The sequence below is a fragment of the Scatophagus argus genome, chromosome 7 (assembly GCF_020382885.2).
Source record: "Scatophagus argus isolate fScaArg1 chromosome 7, fScaArg1.pri, whole genome shotgun sequence".
NCBI classification, from domain to species: domain Eukaryota; kingdom Metazoa; phylum Chordata; class Actinopteri; family Scatophagidae; genus Scatophagus; species Scatophagus argus.
In genome coordinates, this window is record NC_058499.1 from 24,229,211 (window position 1) to 24,251,040 (window position 21,830).

Sequence of the window (21,830 nt, forward strand, 5' to 3'; positions counted from 1 at the left end):
GATTTCCACAGAATTTGCTGAGGATATTTAGAACCCACAGAGCTTGACTTGATTTTGTTGACTTTATGACCTTTCCATTAGTGCCACCGAAGGATCATAGTATCCAGAGATAAACAAGTTATATCAAAATCTAAGGATCCCATTGAATTTGTTAAACAAATTAATTCTCCTCAGACAATAAACATTTTCTGTTGTGGACACAATCCTTTCTTATAGGTGACGTCAGGTGACAAAGTTAAACATGGACTGATGCTTCACAACCTTTGAATTTATTTGATAAAATGTTACATCATTTTACAATTTCAATTTTATACTGGCAATAAGGGAAGACTAAGTAATACATTTTATGATAATCATAACCTCAGGATGAGAGTTTTGCTTTACCTGATCAAATATAATCTGTAAACAATACTGATCTACACTATGACTACAATTAGCACCATTGTTGTCTTCAGCAAAGACTTCATAGATATTCTTCTCTATCCCCTGTTGTGTTTCAAGTTGCAAAAGCTGCATTTATCTGGCACAACACTGACATATCACAGTACCTTGTTTACACATCCTGCGGTTAGAGCAACATTAACATTTATTCAAAATTGTATCACTGTTCACCTGGTGAATGTGAGTTCAACATTCACTCCTCTTGTTGTTCTGTTCTGGACTCTTACCAACTCCTAGGAAATATCTGGTTATTTAGCTGCTAAATGCTTCACTGTGTTCACCAGCTACTTTCTAAGTTTGGTTATTTACTGTCTGCTGCTGGACAGGTAAACAGCTGCAGCTTGAAAGTGAGACCCAGTCAAGAGCCTTACAGCTCAGGGAAACTGCAGCTGGTGAAAATATGTGGATCTGTCACTGCCAGTGGGCCTTTCACATACAACAAAGTCAGTTTGGCCTGGTCCATCTAAAATTATTGATTACTGCAGCTTTAAGACCAATTTTATTTTGAAAAGTTGAATTTTGATCAATGTTTCAGTAAGATAATTGCAGTATTAGGGTAATCTTTGCCTTAACTGTCATGTTTTGAAGTTTCTGTTGAGTTAGCTTCCTGTTTTATTTTGTAGATTTTCTCCCCTTATGTCTTCTATTGCTTTCACGTACTTTTTTTTATTGTTTGCTCCTCCCCTGTTATTTTCCTGTTAACTCCCCTTTATATACCTGTGCTCTTGTGTTGCCAGTTTGTCTGTGCTTCTTGTAATCTCTGCGTTTCAAGTTTTCTGTGTTGCTCTGCATTCCCAGAGATTTCTGTTTCTCTGTATTCCCTGTGCTTGCTGTGCATTTCTGAGTTCCCTGTGTTTGCCGTCTACCCTGCAACCCCTGCACTTTGTGTTTCTCAGAGTTTCCTGTGTTCCCTGTGTTCTGTGTTTTCTGCCTATGGTTTCTGGATCTCCCTTGTTTGGTTAATTCTTTGCTTGGACTTTTATTTATGTGGACTCCCATTTGCTGTTTTGTTTACTGCTTCTGATCCTTTAATCTCTAAAAAGTTAATTAAAGTTTGTCTTGTTCACCTTATCTCGTATCACTGTCTCCATATTGGTTCCTCCATTTTCTGACCTGGTAACATTAATGGTTTTTCTTGATAGTTTCTCTGGGTTGGATCTTCATGTGATAAGGTTTAGTGGTTTGGGCAATTCCATAAACAGGAGTGAAGTCTGGCTCTCCTGCATCCTCAGGCCAGATGAACTTGAACCTCCTCAGCAGAGTCACCAAGATGAGGAAGAGCTCCATGCGAGCCAGACCCTCTCCAAGACACACACGAGGACCTGTGAGTTAACATATTGACATGTTTTCTGTGACCTAATGCTATGTCCTCAGTCAAAGCTCTGAATGTAATCATCATTTTCACTGACCTGTAGAGAAAGGCATGAAGGACTCTGACTTCACAAACTCTCCCTTCTCATTGAGGAAGTTTTCAGGATCGAATTCACGATGGGATTTCCACTGTCCCTCCTCATACAGCACTGAGGACAGATTGGGGATGATAATAGTTCCCTGAAGAACAAAAAAACAAAGAAGTAGGGATTTCTCTGAAAGGGCCAACACATCCACCCCACTGTGGATCCTCTTTCTTGTGCTTTTACCTCCATTTCATGAGAAACACCTGACATGTTACATTCATGTCCTGGAAATGTAGGGTTGTTGGCCAAGCACTAAAATATGAAAATGTTTTTGCACATTTAAAATCATCACCTCATCTCTCATCTTTTTTTCAGGAAACTCACATAAGACTTAGTAAGTAGTAAATGTAATAAACAACTTGATAAGTTCATTCCGATTGATGTACAAATACACCAACACCAACTGATAGACAATCTTCATTCATTCTTTTCCACTGTTCATTGTAGGTGTACATGAATAGATTACTTCTTCAGGCTTCTGTCTGCTGTTCCTCAGTCAACATATAATACACTCAGATCGTGCCTCCCTCTTTCTGCAGTAAGCCTGATAAGATTGGGAAATCTGTAAGATATGGTCACAGATCCTAAACAAAATAATGTATTCCTCCAGGGCCTTAAGTCTATAAAAACACCAACCCCCTACACAGTCAAGTCATTTTCCTTTCCACAGAAAAGCTCCTCGACGTGACACTTTCGGGATTTAATTTTATACCATGTTCAGATAAATAGCACCACTGTTTCTTCCATTGAAACAAGATCGAATCCAGCCTATTATAAACACATATGTTTGTTGAACAATGATATAATAAAGATAAAATGATTGCAAAGGTTCGAGTTAATCAACTGAAAAAAGCATGAAAAAACTTTGGCAAACTATTTTTTACTCTATTAACAGATTTAAAAGTCTTTTGATACCCCTTAATGACTTAAACCCATGTTATCTTGATATTCTCTGGCCATAAAAGTTTCAAGGAATCCAAAGCATTTATCTGAGCTTAGCGACTTTGAAATTGTTGCAAACATCAAAAAATACATTGGAAAAAATGAAGCCTACTGCCATTCTTGCTTTTATGTCAGCTACATTCAATGGCCTGAGGTTATTTGTTTTTGCTGTTTTTTCTTTCTATGCCTGCATTGACACAACTATGTCTACACTCTTTCCACTTTTACAGAAATCATCCGTGCAAACTTTGATGTGCAACCCTGCGTTGTAAACAGACAAATAAATCGCAGATGACTTAAACTCAAGTTGTTTTAACACTCTGAGCTTTAAAATCTGTACTGATCAGCAGCCTATAAGAGTATTTAAAAAAAAAAAGTTGGGTTTTTTTTTTCTGTTTTTAATTTCTTATATATGCGTTTGGATATTGAAAAAAAATCATCTATATAGTAACAAGGACACTTACACTTACAAATGTTGCTGTGCAAATTTGTTTTGTATAAGGAAAAATACATTTCCTTGATACCTTCTTATGAAGACTTTTCTCTGCCGTTTTACCTTGGCACAAATCATATTTCGCATTTACCTTGGGTATGGAGTATCCCATTAACTCTGTGTCTTTAGTGGTGCAGTGGAAAACACTCAGAGGAGTAATGTTAGCCACTCTCTGGATCTCATGAATGACAGCCTACATGACAAAGACAGCTGTTAGAGAATAACACTGTACATTTTAACATCTCCACAACAGAAGATAACAGATTTCACACATTGAATTTTGAAATAAATGATACAACAGATAAAAAAATGGAGGTGTAAATATGACCACGATATCGAGCCAGTAATCCTTATACCTGCACATAGGGCATCTGGTGTCTGTCTTCAAAACTAGCTTCATCCTTCCCTTCCAGAACTTGGTCTATTTCCTGCTGACAACGCTCTGAGCAATGCAGAGAAATAGACGGCATGGACAGAGGGAGACAAAGAGTGAAATAATTAACAGCAAGAGAGAACAATGCAAATTTTCCCCCAGTTCATGTACTACATTTGAAACTGAACTGTGTCAGTAGAATGAAAAGGAAAGAGTGAATCTATCAAACTGCTTATGCCATGCAGGTGTGTCCCTGGATTAGAATCAGACAGCCATGATTTGTCTCAGGCTGACGCCCTAAAAAGAGTATTAGTCAAATAATAATTACGCAACTAAGTCTAGAGCCATGCTGATTCTCTAAGGCTGTCCTGTCCTTTTAGCTAAATGCTAACTTGAGCACGCTAACATACTGATGGTTAGCAATTAGGTTTGGAATCACAGTTGAGGTTGATGAGCTTGGAAAGAGTTAAGTTCATCAAAGTCACTTTGTCAATTTCATGTCCGTCCAATCAGAACTGTTGAAATATTTCAGACTGATGGACTCACTGGGTAACGAACTAACACTGTCATGGCCATAGTCATGCCTATAAGAAAAGTGAAGACTGACAGGTGATAAACAGACATACCTTGTATCTGTGGATAATTCATTAGGTAGAGGAAGGCAAAAAGCAGGGTGTTTGAAGTTGTGTCAGTCCCAGCAATGTGAAGATCGAGAAGAAATGCACAAAGCTGATCTTCAGAAAATGTTGAGCCATCATCTGCTCTCTTTGCCAGCAGACAAGAGAGACAAAGAGTGAGTCACCACCATCCAGGCTAACAGAACTGCTCTGAACAGAATAGTTCCTGTTAACAAAAAGACACACATACCTTATCCAGTTCATCCAGGTAGCAGTCTATGAAATGCCGTGGCTTATTAGGAACTCTGGTCTTTTTGTTCATAGCCAACACTGCTGAATATTTCTCATGTGCAGCCTGGCAAGACAACAATTTTGGTTCATCAAGTTTTAGAAACAATCTTCTGTTTAGGTGCACAGTGTCAGTCAATGCGTTTGGTGATCCTTCTGACTTTTCACATTGTGTCACAAGCAGGTTTTATCTTTCAACTATTAAATGGATTGCAATGAAGTTTTGCACAAATATGTTCAACTCTAGATGAATTATAATTATCTTATTTACGCCATAACTTTTCATCTTGTGCCATCATCAGGTCAAATGCGCAATCTGTCCAATACTTTGGTTTCTAACCAAATACCTGCAAAATGAATGACATTACCATCAGCCTCAGGCAGCAGAACTAAGGCTAATTAAAGTTAACATGCTGTCATATTTAGATAATATTCTAAGCATTTCTTTGTAAGCATGTTAGCATGCTGATGTTTGCATTTTGTTAAAAGTAGCCTCACAGAGCTGCTATTTTAAAAAATAAAGTCTTTTGCAAAACATACCCGCAACATCTTAAATACTTTCTGGAAGGGCAGTGGCAGGTTGCGCACCAGGGGAATAAAGTCATAGATCTGTATGAGAGAGAAAAATGAAACATTATTTTTTTAAGTTTTAACAAACCCTTAAGTGTTGTGATGCTCATTTGATTCTTTGATCCTTTTACTGAAGTTTGTCCTCCCGAAGTAAGATTCAATGGTTAAAGCCTTTTATCTCACTCTTTTTAATGAGCAAGTTCATTGATCCTATGTCATTAAACAGTGTTGTGACTCACAATGCCCCAGCGCCCGTTGATTATTTTGGGGATCTCATGAAAAATGCCAACAAAAAACTTCACGAACTCATCCTCATAGTCATACCGCCCGCCAAACAGAACTTGGCAGATGATGTTGGAGGTTGCCTTGTGGAACGTCAGGTGGGGGTTCATGGGCTTACCTGGTAAAGCAAATCATACAAATCACCTATAAGCCAATCCTAATTTCTTTGTTAAAAAGAAAACAAGATAGAGCTGTTGGCTTCTGAGTTTCTGCTTTTCAGCACAGAGTTCAGTGGTTCCACTTCTAGATCCCGATGTCCTGCCTAATATCAGTATTTAACCATATTTGTATCATATTTGCAGACCGAACGTACCAACACTCTGCTCCAATAGCTTCATGATGTATTGTGTCTCGTTCAGGATTCTCTGCTCCATGAACTGCTTCCCCAAACCAAAGTTTCTCAGGGTTGTCAGGCCAAAGCGTCGGTGCTCTCTCCAGCCTTGGTTATAATCTGCTAGAATCACTCCAGGAGCATGAGCTACAGGCAGAAATGTCAGTTTAGAACTTAGAAGGAAAAGTGCACTCACTTTCACATACAATTTTGAACACTGAATGCTAAAGTGAAAAGTTTAATTGTTCATTTTATTGTTAACAAACTGCTTAAACTTTGTTGATTATATCATGAACATGTACAATTACAGTGTCGAAAATTAAATTACCCCCTGTGAAAATATGCTCAGCAGTGCGCATTGCTGTTAATCCCAGTGTCATTAGTAATGCTACCACCCAGTGGTTGAAAGTAGCTAAACACATTATATTCTCCTCAGTGTATTTGACAGATGCACTGTAGTTATTAGCTACAATTCAGATTGATATTGTAAAAAAAACATACCACCACCGTGGCTTATTTTTGACTTGTGGATCTTGACAGAATAGCTGTCTCCAATTTGTGTCTGTGGGTTGTTAGTAGTTGTTAGCAAGATCGATTTCCACTTATGTCTGAGATGATTCATTTAAATACCTCCCAACAAAGGTCAAATCAGTTATTACTTCATATAAAAGCAAGGATTCAAGATTAAGTTCCAAACTTGAAGTAGGTTTTTCTGAGAATACTTCTGTAATTACATTAATTCAGGATATGAATAGTTTCAACCTTACCCCCACCAGGAGATGCCATAGTTTTTTTAAACTTCACATGTTAATTTGAGAATATTTATGTTCTTTGGAGGCAATTATTTCTCTGTCATATTCTGTGTTTTAATTGCAGTATACTGCTATAAAATTGTATTTTGTTTGAGTGAGGGTATTTTTTTTGCATTGCCTGTTTACTTGAGGATGTAAAGTAAGACTAGTGACTTGACTTGAGAACTTCCACTCAGCAGGAAATGTTATAGCGTTTACCCATTTATAATCTATTGTACAGCAGCTGCTTACAAGTCATTTTATTAACAATGATAAGGTGTATGGGTATGACATTGCAATGTGTGTCATTCTGCTTAAAAAGTACATACGCTCAAGTCCAGCTTTCTGTTCAAACTAATATAATTTAACTTGAGTAAAAGTATAAATCCAGGACTGGTAAAGAAGTATTTTTATTTTTACTCTGGGGTGTTATAATCATAATTTTACTCAGTTACAATGAAACCAACTTTGCAAATATTTGTCAGTGACCCTTACTGTCTTTATCCTCTGCCTTTCAGAGGGCAGATAGTGGGTTTTTGGTATTTGCTTTGTGGAACTTACTGGGGTCAGTATAAAACCTTTGAGCATGTACAGACTAACTTAGACTCTGTGTCACAACTTTTATTATGATACATTTATGCAGTTGTCAGAATCTATTTCACCCTAATTATAATGTGACTATCATGATTTTGTCACCATTAACATTATGACATACAACAAAAGTCAGAAATCTGTCGTCATAGACACACAAAAAGCGAACTGGTTGCCCTGTACCTTTCACTCGTACAGCGTTAGAGATCAGTTGATTTTGTGGTCTCCCAGAGAAGTCAGGAGCTTTGTTGACCAGGGCTTCTCTCACGGCCTGCACCCCATTGATGACAACTGCAGGCCTGGGACCAATGAAAATGCTGTAGATGCTGCCGTAGCATTTTGCCAACTGTGAACAAAGATACAGTAGATTATAAGAACTGGGACTTAGGTGATTGAACTTTATTCAGTATAAACTTTAGCCCATGTAATGAGTTAGTTATCAACAAGTTATTATTATTACTACCAGTTGAGCAATAAAGTGAGACACCCAATACCTTGTCTGTACCTCGTGTTAAAAAGAAAGCCAATTTCAAAAAGTGTCAACACCATAAAAAAGAACAAATCTACAATCAGATTTTCTACCCAAGGCTGCACAGATATTAAGTCTACTACACATCTCTTGGTATGTGCTCAGTGACTTTTTGTGTACCAGCACAATTGAGATAAAGAAATAAAACTCTATTTTGTGTGCCTAAAATTTTAATTCTTTTTGTCATGGAATCAAAATTTGGAATCAAGGTTTTTTTTTTTTATCATATTCTAACGTTGTATCAAAGTTAAAAATTCAGCTGTTGTGACAACCCTACACCTAAGATGTCTTGAGTCATTTTGAGTGAGGAGCCTCGCTCCACAGACAATTCCCATGGTCAGCAACATTGCATTTTATGCCACTGGTGTGAAACAAAATCTCTAAAACTAAATGCACTGAGTAAAACACACAGTTTTCCCAATCCCTAGCTAAAAGCTAATACGTTATTAAATGTTAGATAAAGCATCACTACTTGAATTCAGTAAACAATTACAAGAAGCCACTAAACTCTTGGTAACATTATTCACCCTCTCCAGATCTGCAGTGGGGTTGTCCAGATTGATGTCCAGCAAGTTTCCAAGGATGGGGATGGGTCGAGGGCCTGGAGGGAAATTTTTGGATCTCTGGGTCTGGCAGAAGAGCAGGAAGAGCAAAACAGCCACAAAGAGAAGAGCCACAGATGCAAACATGATGAAGTTGTGATGGATGAGGTGTTATGATGGATTCACACTCTGCTCTACCAATATATCAGTTTTAGACACAAATATAACCCTTGCACAGTCACATGGCCTGCAGAGTTATTGCAGGTCATTTACTTGTTAACCACTGGTTAGATTGGAATATATTCAACAGCCAATAGATAAAAGTCTGGTCCTCACAGTTACAACAGACAAAATGGCTTTGACTTTAGAGACATTTTTCCCTCAGTCCACATGGACAGAAAATATATGAACATATATGTTTTTAATCTATACCACATATATTTTCCAACATATATGCACATGTTCGAAACTGGTCCCCTACATTTATGTCTTTCAACTATATGTACATATACGCTATACATATATATGTGGCATAGATAAAAAAACAGAATGTTAATATATTTTCTTTCCATGTGGGACTGTATAGTGAAGAAGGTGTAAACAGCATGATGCAACAACAGCGCCGCCCTGCTGTTGCATCATGTACATCTGTCCATCCAGTCTGATAAACTGGAAGACTAAGTTTCCATTTTCAGGGAACTGAATAAGACACAGACATTAGGCTTTAGAGACATTAGACATTAGGATTATCTAATCTTATTCCACTTCCTGTTACAGATATGAGATGTAGTTGAAAGCTCCAAAAATGTAGTAATTGTACCTTTAAATCTGTTATGTTAAGTGTTTTCAAGGTCTGGAATGAACGTCCTTACTTCTGTTTTGTCAGCCATATGGGGATATTTTTTAAAATGTTCTTTATCACACACTGGCGGGAATATATGACAACACTACGATCTTAGGCTGCATAAAGTATTCTAAAATATACTTACTGTAATGAACTCATTTTGTTAGGCCGTGAAACTCCAGCAAAAAGAGGAAAAACCTTTGTGAATGTAAACAGTGTCCAGCTGCATGGAGACACCAGGACCAGCTGAGGTCTTTGGCTTTGCCTCCACGTTGGAAAAGAGAAAAATGTCAGCCCGTCGTTTGTTTTTACCGAAGCGATCACGTGAAGGACGGTGGCAGTTAACGACACCGCACGTTTGCGCCGTGTTTTAACTTGTTTAAACAAAGCAACAGAACAGAAGAGCAGCGTCACGCATACTAGCGTACTACAGCTAGCGTAAACACACGTTTCCCGCAAAGCCCACAATCCATTGCGGTTTTCCCACTGCGCTACGTCACACTTTGGAGCCCTGTAGCCTTCTAAGCCGGCTGTCTCGGTTCGGCTTTATGAGTCGGTAGTTCGCCCGTCGCCGCAGTATGGATGGAGTTGATGATAGATGACAGAGTGTGAGGCCACTTTAAAAACTGCTGCATGCAATAAAACAATCAAAAGCTATCGTCTTATACACTGAATTTTCTTCTGCAAACCTCAATCTGCATTGAATCAAAATAAGTACAATCATAAATACATTTTGTTTGAACATATAAGCACATCACATGATTTGCAAATGAAGTGAGATATAAGCAATATGTATGGCATATATGCAACAAGTCAGACATATATGAGCTATATATAAGGCATTATGTATGACATATATGCACCTGACTGTGGCATACATGTGGATATATATAAGTCATATATGACACATATATTTCCTATACATCCACATACATGCACATATATGACCCTAAATATGGCATGCATGCGACATATATTCTGCATATATTCTGCATATATTTGGACATATGTGTTCATTTCCTTTCCGTGTGGGAGTGGACAGGCCCCAGTTCACAGTTCTTTCTTCTGTGAGCAATTTTCCATGTGCATAATGTTGGCTTTACCTTCTGAACACCCAATGCATAGTGGAATGGTCACATTACAACTATTTTTTGAAAACGTAGGCAAATCTTTTAGACTGAAGTTGAGATCTCTGTCACTGTGACTCAATAATGCAAATGTGCTTTTCTTTACCTTAAGTGCACTTAATGTACATACATATCGACTGGGGGTGTCGCAATATACCAGTGAGGATAATCATATTCCACAATAAAGTATTGTTATTGTGTTAATTACACACATATGGTTTAAATAATTCAGTGCAGATGATTTTTTTTGGCCACATTAATCAAGCGGTGAAAATCCAATATCACAACAGCTCCTACACCAACACATAACTAAAGACATCAGCAAGCCGTAAGTGTACATATCAAAGCATGTAATGAATCATTCAATCAACTTCAACAACAAATATCTTGTTTGTCTTGTTTGTTTGTCTTTGCCCTCTAGAGTGGCACACCAAATCATTTCCTGATCTGACACCCCTATCCGTAGTACAGCAGTCTTTCAATTGAATTTTCAATTCAACTCATTTTATTTATATAGCGCCAATTCACAACAAAAGTTATCTCATGACACTTTCCAATTAGAGCAGGTCCAGACCAAACTCTTTAATTAAATTGTAATATAGAGAACCCAACATTCCCCCTTGAGCAAGCACTTGGCGACAGTGGTGAGCAAAAACTGCATTTTAGAAGGCAGAAACCTTGGAGCAGATCCTGGCTCTAGAAGGGCGGCCGTCTGCCTTGACCGGTTGGGTTGAGAGAGAGAGAGAGAGAGAAAGCACAAGGACTCCAGGGAAGAAGTTGAGTTAGTAACATGCATTCATGGGATATAAATGTGTGCAGAAGGAGAGGGAGAGGAAGAGAGACCTCAACCCAAACTATAAGCTTCATCAAAAAGGAAAGTTTTAAATCTACTCTTAAATGTAGAGAGAGTGTCTGCCTCCCGGACCAAAACCAGAAGATGGTACCACAGTAGAGGAGCTTGATAACTAAAGGTTGTGGTCCGCAGTCTACTCTTGAAGACTCTAGGAATAAGTAGCCCTCTAGGAATAAGTAGCCCTGCATCTTCGGAACGTAAAGCACTGGTGGGATAATAGGGACAACTATAGGGACAAAATCAACTCTTTAAGATATGATGGTGCCTTGCCATTCAGGGCTTTATATGTGAGGAGAAGAATTTTAAACTTTAACCTGAATTTTACAGAAAGAAAGAAAGATTGCAGTCTTTGAAATGTGTGCTATATGTGAGTTAAAGAACATGTCCTGGTCAAAGATAACAGACATTCCAAGCAATTGGGAAAGTGGAAGCCACAGTATCAATGGTAGAGAAAAGACAACTACAGATGTTAATTTGTTTCTGGATAGAGGCAAGGGTGTTAGGATACACTGAAGGTACATGTACATCTTTAACTCAGTTCATGTGTTAAAAGGCTAAAAATTTGACTTTATTGCATTTCACTTCTGGTCCAGTACATTTTATCTTTTACAAACAAAACTAAGATGAGCAAAAATGAAGTTATACAAACTGACAGGTAACTTGTAGGAGACTTTTCAGTATGTGGTTAGCTGATGATGGTAGTTGTTATTAACCGTGTCAGGTATGATGGATAAAGTGGTATAGACAATGGATGGCTAGATGGATGGATGATAAGGCTAGTGGAACCATATAAATATTGATGATGGTTGGACTACTGAGCAGGCCAGTTGGATCAGTTTGGAGGCCTAATAAGTCAAAACATCACTGAACACTCTGTTCTGCTTACCTATATTTTGGTACATTTCACTTTTTTGACTCTTTTTACTGAATTTACCAGTAGTACAAAAAGCTCTATTGTTTTCATTGTATTTATTCCCAGGACTTAACCTCATATGCTTCCGCTGTGTGTCTGCAGACTGCTTTACTGCGTTGCTCTGAGTTCGACCTTCATGTGATAAGGTTTGGGAGTCAGAGTTACTCCGTAGACTGGTGTGTAGTCTGGCTCTCCTGCATCCTCAGGCCAGATGAACTTAAACTTCCTCAGCAGAGTCACAATGATGAGAAAGAGCTCCATACGTGCCAGACCCTCTCCAAGACACATACGAGGACCTGAGACACAAAAACGACTAAAACGTCATTTTCAAAAGCCAAACAATGAAACCCTTTCTGCTGTTTATCTGTTTTGCTATAATACCTGCAGAGAAAGGCATGAGGGATTCTGGTTTCACAAACTCTCCCTTGTCATCAAGGAAATTTTCAGGGTTGAATTCATGAGGAAATTTCCATTGCCCCTCCTCATTCAGCACAGAGGTCAGGTTAGGGATGATCATTGTACCCTGAGGATGAAATAGTGAAATACAATTAAGAAAATAGAGAGAATGGAGAAAAGTCATGTTCAGCTTCATTGCCTGAAGGAGTTACTTTACCTTGCCCCCACTGACAAACTGATTTTTCAAAAAAAAAAACAAAACAAAATTGTACTGTAACTGTAACTTCTTTCCACAACACTCTGCTGTACAGTCCCTACAGTATTTCACACCAGTTGCTTCTTACTTTGGGAATGGAATATCCCATGAGCTCCGTGTCAGTTGTGGTGCAGTGGAAGACGCTCAGTGGGACAGTGTTGGCTATCCTCTGAATTTCATGGATCACAGCCTGCATGAAGAGAGATTCAAACAACATGTTCATATGCTTGCTCTAACTTGAGACAGAAGAACAACAAAGTAGGTTCTCAGAGGCTCAGTCCAAAAAAGTGACCGAAGAGCTGGCAATATGGGAAGCAGCACAACTAGTCAAAATTAAAAAAAAAAAAAAAAATAGACCATGATAACTGTTTCAAAGCAGTGATTACAACTGACCTCCAAATCTGAAGTCATTTTTATTTTGCCATTTACTCTGTGTTTATTAGAGAGCTTAAGCTGATTCAATACCAGTATTAACTGAGTTTTACACTTTTGTGAGTGATTCCTGAGTGATTCCCTACCTTTAGTAGACTTTGTGACATGCACTAACAAACATGTCATTCAGACCAATGTGACGACACACAAAATAAAAGAAAACCTGATGATATACCTGTGTATAAGGCATCTGGTGTCTGTCTTCAAAAGTGGCCAGATCCTTCCCTTTCAACACGTTGTCTATCTCCCGTTGACAACGCTCTGAGAGACAGGGGCAGAGGAATATGATTCTGTTTGCACTTTGCTTCCACAGCAGACATTTTGATGTGTCATCCATAAAAATGCCTATTGTAACTGTCAGAAAAAGAATTCCTGTGTATTCCTAGAAGAAATGATAAATGTGTATTTGCAAATTTTATATAAGAAGACAATTGTAGAACTATGGAGCCCCTGACAGAAACAATAAATAAATAATAAAGGTGATAACCCATTTTCATAGTGTATGCATACCTTGTATGTGTGGGTGGGTCATAAGGTAGAGAAAACCAGTAAGCAGAGTGTTGGAGGTAGTGTCAGTCCCAGCGAAGTGAATATCTAAAGCATACATGCTCAGTCGGTCTTCTGAAAATGAAGAGCCATCATTGCCTCTCTAAAAAGAGGAGAATGATTGTTTAAAGATGAACACACTTTAAATGAAATTATGCTTTAGCAGTAAACACACATGCACACTGTGAAATGTGAAAAGAGCCAGCACACACACAAACAAGTGTTCATTTGGTAGTGAGGTGACACTTTTTACCTCCCCATACACACACACACACACACACACACACACCTTGTCCAGTTCATCCATATAGCAGTCAACAAAGTCTCGGGGCTCCCCTGGGACTCTGGTCTCCTTGTGCTCGGCCAACAAGCGTTTTGCAAGATTCTGACAAATCTGAAAAACATCATCATCAGTCATCATTCATAATCTGTATTGCCGGGGTGCTACAGTTACTTCCTGTTTTTCTAACGTTCTCTGCTCTCCACTGTCTGATGTTTTTGCTTGTCCCTGTTTGTTTTCGCCACTTGTCCCTGTGCGTCTGTATGTGTGGCTGGGGCTGGACATGGGTACTTGGTTTATTCCTGCCAAATTACCTGCACAGATCTTGTCATCAATTGCACCTCCTACCTGCTGTAAATAAGGATTAGTTCATTCACTCTCCACCAGAGCTATTTTTGATTATCCAGATTATAAAGGAAATGCTTCTAAACAGTTGTTGTGTGTTCATTGACTTTTGGACCTATGCTGCATCTGTTCATTGGAACAAGGAAGTCCTGAGTAGAGTTGTCATTTAGGGTTTGAGGGAACAAAATTAAAGATGAATTAACCACTTGTGATGAACCCAAAAGTAAGAACTTTCCTGCTTCCCTACCTATATGACTAGACAACTTACCAACTGTCACCAGACAGCCTTGTGGAGCCTGCCATATGGACCCAATACCACCTCAGACGACATCTACCCCTGAGGAGTCCATGCAACTGGGATTTTCACATCAAATGTCTGAGGAACACAATGCCATTGTGTGGTGGGTGAGTGCACCCCAACCACATTCACCTGCTGCCACAACTGACACTTTCCAAAAGCTAGAAGATCTGCTCAACTCCACTTCTGCTCTCATATAGCCTAATCCTGCCAACCAGTTTAGAGGCAAGGTGGATGCTTCTGACATGTTCTGTCTCAACTCTTAGGACCCGACAAACCACATTTCTGCACCTTCTTCTCTTGATGTTTGTCTCCAGCTGAGAAGAATTACAGTATGGAGAACTGGAAACTACCAGCTGTCAAGCAACATGATAGAAGTTTAGACACTGGTTCGAGAGGGGCAGGTGATATTTGTGGTTTGGACAGATCATAAAAATCTTGTTTGTATTCAGACTGCTGAAAGACTAAATTCCAGAAAAGCTAAATGGTCATTGTTTTTCAGCAGATTGAACTTTACTGTCATCTATCACCTTGAGGAAAAGAAGTCCAGTCCCAAAGCCCATCCTGTCCTCCAATCTCATTGTCACCAGGAGGTGGAGACACTGATGAGAGACGCACAGCAGCAACAATCCAGGTAATGGACCACCTTAACAGTTTATTCTCTCCTGATGTAGTCCATCACAAGGTTTTGCAGTGGGTTCATACATCTCTGCTCACCTGTCACCTTGGTGTAAACCATATTTTCACCTTACTTTGGTGTCACCTCTGGTGGCCCACCATAAATACAGACAAAAAGACGTATGTTGTCACCTGTTTTGTTTTATTTTTTGTTTGTTTGTTTTTATTCTAGCTTTGATCATAATTTATTCAAATATTTATTATGAAGCTCTATGCTCAATTAGCATACCTCAATATTTTTAAAGGCTTTGTTGAAGGGCAGTGGCAGCCTACGGATCATGGGAAAGGAGTCATACAGCTGTAAGAAATACAAAAATCAAAAACAAAAGATACAGCATTAATCCATTTGAATCCAAACATGCAGGTTCTTCTTCTTGGCATGAATTGTTCTAAGCAGATGAACAACAACTAAACAATGTGGTCAAACCCTCTAATCCAAACTTTAATTTTCACTGTGCCCTAGTTCATGCTGAAAGTTAGCATTTAGCTCAGTACATCCTCACAGAGCCGTTAGCCTGGCTGTAGACTCTCAGTCTTGTTGACGGTTCAGAACCTGGGTTGTTAGCTTAGAAATATGCTTGGACTCACCATGGCCCATGGTCCATTGGCTATCTTGGCATTTTCAGTGAAGCACTGAATAATCGTTTTGATGAACTCGTCCTCATACTCGTAGCGTGTACCAAACAGAACCTGGCAGATGATGTTGGAGGCAGCGTTATGAAACATGACTTGAGGACTCATGGTTTTGCCTGTGAAAGAATAAATATGTCTTAAATGTCTTTAAAAAATTATAAAAGAACATAGAAAATTACAAATTACAAAGAGCATGTGTTTTATTTCATATTTTATGGCATTTTATGTCATACTGTACACTGATGCACTTTCCCCTGCCCTCATTCTTATGCTTGGTTTATGATATAGAATGTGGTTGATTGTCTGCGTGTTTTTGTTTTGCATTACATATGAATGTATTTTTTTTAAGCACTGCTGGGTGGGGTACTTGTAATTTCATTATATTCTGAATACAATAACAATAAAGGCTTCTTATCTTATCTTAAACTAACAATTGGCATAATGTAAAAGTGAAAGTGACAAAATGAGCTCACACAGTGAGCAGAAGGTGGCAGGGAAATAAAGCATAATGGTGTGAAGTGAAGCCCTCTATAACCTCTATAAAAAGAACTGACATTAAGGGAACTGGTACTCAGAGATCCTTATCACTCTTCAAAGTTACCGCTGCCTTCCATATGTGGACTGTGTGGACATACAGGTGACATACCAATGCTCTTTTCCAGTGTCCGAATGATGTATTGTGTCTCTCCATGAATCCTCTCCTCCATAGAATTCTTGCCCAGACCAAAGTTCCTCAAGGTCATCAGAGCAAAGCGACGATGCTCCTTCCAACTAGGACCATAATCTGTCAGTATCACTCCTAGAGCAGTTGTAGTGTCACAAAGAGCACACAGTATGAGCTTAAAAGTCATCTAATTTAACACTTTCTCAAACTATCATCGTTTATTGTGTGTGTATCGTTCTATCTAGTCTTTTTTTTTTTTTTTTTAAATGTACTCTCTGAAGTATTTTTATATATTTTCTTTATTTACTTTCAAGCCTGGGACATTGCTGTGTTGGGAAATCATTTCAAGACAAAAGATTCAAGTCAGTGAGATTCACTGACTTGGGTCCACAACACAGAATGTTAAATTAAAACAAATAAAATTTAACACTGCCAAACACTAATTAGAGTTAGTTTTTCTCAACACCAGTGTGTAGTGTTAGACATGAATTTTCTTTTCTTTTTTTTAGCTACTACAAGTGAAAAACTGTACGGTGTAACATACAACAATGGGGAACAATATCTGCTTGTCATAAATGAATGTGCAGAAACTGCAAAGAGCTTCATCATAGGAAAGACTAAAGACATAATGAGCTTTGAACACACATCGAAAGCATTGATTAGAGAAGGTCTTAGGTTCAAGAGTATATTCCATGTTGTTGGAGCAATATCCATTTTGAATATCTACTCCCAGTATAGTCTTATCATTTAATTCCATTATTGTTTTGTTGTTTAGTAGTTTCTTTCTATAGAGTGATATGATTGAAAGGGGGAAATGAAAAATGTGAATTATAATTTGAAATACTATGATACTGTGATTTAGAGTATTAAGCTGTATTTGATGTTTTAATTTGCAAAAGATACTAGTTGGTGTTTTCTTTCTTTTAGAATGATATTGGGGGAAGACTACTGTAAGGATGGTTGGCTGTTCAGGGATCCCTATGTGCTGAAGGGATTCAGGTACTCAAAACATGGACAATAAGAATGGACTGGATGACTTTGAACGAGGACATTGTCATAAAATGTCCAGATTCAACACATCATCAACATTACACTGACAGTCGACTCTGCTGAGGAGCTGAAGTGTGATATATTCTTATATTCTCATATATATTCATATAGTACTGGATTTTGTTTTATTACATTGTACGAGTTATTCTTCAATTTTATGATATCTTCTTTGTTTTAATTTCCTGAAACTGTTATGAGGTAAATACACTGGAACCTCAGATGTTTGGTTTTTTTTCCGATGCTTAGGGAAATTGGGACTAGGCAGGGGAAGGTCCATTGGAAGGCACGATGGGTCAACCAGCCTGAACGTGGACATTGTTTGGATTTCATTTCAAAGGTTTCCATATGTATTTGCTTAAGTCATATCTTTACACAAATATTAAAGTTCCTCCTTTTAAGTGGTTTGGAGTACTATGCGTGGTAAGGCAGAGGGACCATGAGACAATTTTCCTGTCTAGACTGTTTGATGGATATTTCAGGAAAAATAGCTGCCTGACAGGTTTTTCACTCTTGCACTCCATAAAGTCACTGTATTGTTAAGGTCATACTGTAAGAAGCACATGTAGAAGGAATTGTTATATTAAGTCACAATCATGCCCAGATATGTTTTATTTCTTTATTTGTCAGGACTCTGCAAAAGTCTTGAAGGGGGGAAATATGTGGTGTCTGTAGTTCAGTATGGTTAATGTTTTCTCGGAATCATGATTAGAGAGGGATCTTAGGTTCAAGGGTATATGCCATATGGGAAGAGGATCTTTTTTTCCCCTCTTTCTGTTTCAACATAGAACTGAGGGTAGTTGATGATTGACAGATGTTTTATATCTTACTCATGTCAACAGCCAACCTATATAAGCAGGTGGTTAGAGATAATTTGGCAGAGTGATCCATATTGGCCGGGATCCTCTCACATGCACGTCCTTAATTTGATGCTGAGCTTCTCGTAATAAACTTCTTATACAAGTAAGACGGTGTCAGCGAAGATCTCTTTCAACATCTTCACATCATCGATATCCAATATACAACAGTGTCATAAGAATAAATTCTGGGGTAGTGATCTGAAATACGTTATAAACTTGGATTTGTAATGATTTATGGGTTTATAAACTCTTAGGTAAATAGGATCATCTACTGATCAAATTATCCACGTTACAGTGGTGGGAAAACGATGGCACCTTAGGAGTATGCAATTTTAAATTTACTTTTCAAAGCCTGCGTGTTGTGACTAGTCTATATGTTTCAAGATTTGGCACATTAGTCTCTTGGAAATATGTAGAGAAAAACCTGGCTCTCCCTGATCCCTAGAGGAACCTGTTTATTCAGCACTACCTTTCAACACCTGCCAGAAGGAAATGTCATTTGCATTGTCTGTATGGGACAGCGTCAGAAAAGCTCTTACATGCTCTTGAATGAAAGAGTAAATCCAGACTCCCCTGTACAGTAATTGGCCACACTCACTTTTGCCTGTGTTTGGTTGGTATGTATCTTTATTAGGCAATAGGAGGAAATGGATTTACAGATGTGTTTCAGTGGATTTATATACCTATCACGTAATTGGTATCTTTCTCTGGAACCTCTTTCTGTATAGGTAGTTGAAAAATGTTGTCAGGACAGGGATGAAGTTGGGAAAAAGAGGGACATACTGTTTTGGTGTGGGAACAAACAATATAGTGTATAGATTGATATATGCTAATGACTATTGTCTTGTGACTCCTATGCAATGGGTATGTTTAAAGAAAAAAGCTAGAAAGATTTCACCACAAAAAAAGGATTTCATATTTATGGTGATTAATGCTCTCTCACATCAGCAAAAAACAATACTCAGTTTTGGAAAAGCTGTGGCATCAGACAGTTTGGAGCCAGCAGGTGCACCCCTTGCCAACATGTTGCAATTTAAAGGCCATGGATCACACAGAGACTTGCAGTGACCAGAGAAATGGAGCAGTCTTTTTTTAAGAGGTTAGAATGCTATGTAGACCAGCTAGACATGAAGTAGGCAGGTCTTTCTATTATGGGCTTCCTCAAAAATTAGGAGTAACATTAATTAATATTCAATGAATTTCTGTATGTGTGCATGCACATGCATTTGGTGACTGATTAACTGCCTGGTTGGATGATAAAGGGAGATGTCATGTCTTTTTCAATGGCATAGTGAAGTACAAACATGCATGTGCTCAAAGTGAACTCATACATAGACTTTAACCCTAGCCTTTGTTTTTTGGATTATTATTATTATTTTTTATTTATTTTTTTTTTGTCTGCTTTTTTTCTCTCATTTGGATAAAGAGAGATGAACATCCCATCTCTATAACACATGCACAGAAAGGGACATTATTGACTTACAATATGTCCCCTGAATGTCTGATGATTTTTTAAGTTGAATAATATTTTCTCTTCCCTATGACAAATAACATCTGTCCTACCTTTATTCTCGGTAGCAACATTGACAAACAGGTCTTGGGGTCGTCCAGCAAACTCAGTCCCCTTGGTTATTAAAGCCTCCTTCATGGCCTTCACTCCACTGATGACCACAACTGGTCTGGAACCCATGTACAGACTGTAGACATTTCCATAAGATTTCCTCAGCTGTGACAAGACAGCATGTCAATGTTTGAAATACATGTTGTATATACATATCATAGAACTTGATAGATATTACTTCTTAAAGGGGCAGATCATTGAAATCACACACAAAAAACGTAATTTCCCAAGTAGTTCATATCAGTCTTGATTTTCTCGCATGGAAGATTTGGCTTGTAGCATGGCAAAACCAGACAATCCAGAGGAGACTCATTCCTCAATAAAAGAAATATCATGTGGAAAGAGTGACCCCAAATGAGAACAAAATCACTGAGAAAAAATATGTAAAAACAAATTAGTAAAAACAAATTGCAACAAGTGAAATCAGGTCAACAATTATTGGTGACCACAAAGGGTGAACATTAGTTGTTGAAGCACAAGTTATGTAATTTAAACTTTAATTAATGTTTGAGCCTATTGCAAATGGCCTTGGCAAGTCTGCACCTCTGACCTGAAGGAAAAAGCCAGAGTTATTTGTTTAAGGTGTGGAAGGCATCAGCGCACACTTCTGCCAGATATTTACAGCTTGTGCCACACAGTCATTTCCATACTTTTGGTTGTGATTGCCCAACACAGAGAAACCTGCTGAGACTCTGGAGTTCTGGGGTGGAATTTTGCTGCTGGAAGGACTAAATAAATAAATAAATAAAAGCAGTGTCTCTTTCTACTTATATTTTTTTTATTCTGGTTATTTTTATATTTATAAAGTGTTGTTTTATATTTATATTTACATTTACGTATTTTGTAGGTTATTGGGCTTATACCGGGACCAGGGAAACTAAATTCGTTCCACCTCTTGTTTCTACGTGTGTGAAATGACAATAAAGCTCCTTGAATTCTTGAATCCTTGAATCCTTCAACTGTTGTCATGATTATGTGAGAAACTGAAGATCTTAAAATCTCCCCACAAATACTGGTTTAACAAGACTTGCAAGTAATCTGCTGTATTATGTGAAAGTTAGAAAACACCCAGTGTCTGACCTAAGGTACTTGTTGGCTATAGTCCAAGGCAGTCAACTCTGTGCAGACAAAGACTACATGTTATGCAATCCCAAAAAAACAGTAGTAGCACTGTTTGAAACTTTAGGTATTTAACAATTTCAGATACATTTTAAGCACTAATAATTGTAATAATCTGAACAAGATATTAGAAGGTCGGTATCATTAATTTCAGCATTTTTCCTACCCTCTCAAAGTCCTTCAAGGGGTTGTCTAGACTCAGGTGCAAAATGTTCCCCACTATCGGCAGAACAAGGGGTCCCGGTGGGAAGTTCTTCGGCCTCTGGGATTTGAGCAGAAAGATGATGATGAAAACACAAAGCCATAGCAGGATTAGTGAAGCAAGCATGGTGGAATTGACTGGACTGGACTGAAGAGGCAAGCTGACTGACGTGCTTTACAAATGTAGCTCAGCTCTTAATCCTGCCTCTTGTGGCTGTGCACTTTGCCTCCCTGTAATAAGGTGAATGAGAACATCAAACAAAAAGTCAGACATCCTGAGAAAGTTCTGACAGGGTTTGCTTCTAAAATAATATGGCTTGCTATGGAAAACAACAAACCTTAAAGATAAACTGCATTAAAGATTCTATTAAAAAACAACAAACCATAAATGTAATTGTCCTTTCCCACCATGTTTTCTTAAATGCATCTAATTATAATATCTATATCAAACCCCAAATTTCCATAAACAA

General features: G+C 38.2%; 2 protein-coding genes across 2 annotated transcripts; both read right to left on the reverse strand.

The window, feature by feature from the left end:
- Positions 1–247: 247 nt before the first annotated feature.
- Positions 248–8,452, reverse strand: LOC124062018 (cytochrome P450 2F2-like). The gene is made up of 11 exons (XM_046394433.1): positions 8,233–8,452; positions 7,360–7,522; positions 5,777–5,941; positions 5,421–5,581; positions 5,152–5,220; positions 4,574–4,678; positions 4,333–4,471; positions 3,690–3,775; positions 3,425–3,526; positions 1,851–1,992; positions 248–1,763 (listed from the first exon to the last, which is right to left on the reverse strand). Exons 1-11 carry the CDS (start codon positions 8,392–8,394, stop codon positions 1,564–1,566), a joined length of 1,494 nt encoding a protein of 497 aa, XP_046250389.1. The 5' UTR covers positions 8,395–8,452; the 3' UTR covers positions 248–1,563.
- Positions 8,453–11,613: 3,161 nt separating this feature from the next.
- On the reverse strand, positions 11,614–21,563 carry LOC124062019 (cytochrome P450 2F2-like). The gene is made up of 11 exons (XM_046394434.1): positions 21,326–21,563; positions 19,983–20,145; positions 16,495–16,647; positions 15,804–15,964; positions 15,445–15,513; positions 13,904–14,008; positions 13,579–13,717; positions 13,244–13,329; positions 12,725–12,826; positions 12,366–12,507; positions 11,614–12,280 (listed from the first exon to the last, which is right to left on the reverse strand). The coding sequence occupies exons 1-11, from the start codon at positions 21,485–21,487 to the stop codon at positions 12,093–12,095; spliced, it is 1,470 nt and encodes a 489-aa protein (XP_046250390.1). The 5' UTR covers positions 21,488–21,563; the 3' UTR covers positions 11,614–12,092.
- Between the last annotated feature and the right edge of the window lie 267 nt (positions 21,564–21,830).

Coding starts and splice junctions, on each gene's coding strand:
- LOC124062018 (XM_046394433.1), bottom strand. CDS start 8,394: ATGTTTGCATCTGTGGCTCTTCTCTTTGTGGCTGTTTTGCTCTTCCTG. Junction 5,582..5,776: donor GCTATTGGAGCAGAGTGTTG/GTACGTTCGGTC, acceptor TTGCTTTACCAG/GTAAGCCCATGAACCCCCAC. Junction 1,993..3,424: donor TGGGATACTCCATACCCAAG/GTAAATGCGAAA, acceptor TTTGTTCTTCAG/GGAACTATTATCATCCCCAA.
- LOC124062019 (XM_046394434.1), bottom strand. CDS start 21,487: ATGCTTGCTTCACTAATCCTGCTATGGCTTTGTGTTTTCATCATCATC. Junction 15,965..16,494: donor GACACTGGAAAAGAGCATTG/GTATGTCACCTG, acceptor ATTCTTTCACAG/GCAAAACCATGAGTCCTCAA. Junction 13,330..13,578: donor GACCCACCCACACATACAAG/GTATGCATACAC, acceptor CCTGTCTCTCAG/AGCGTTGTCAACGGGAGATA.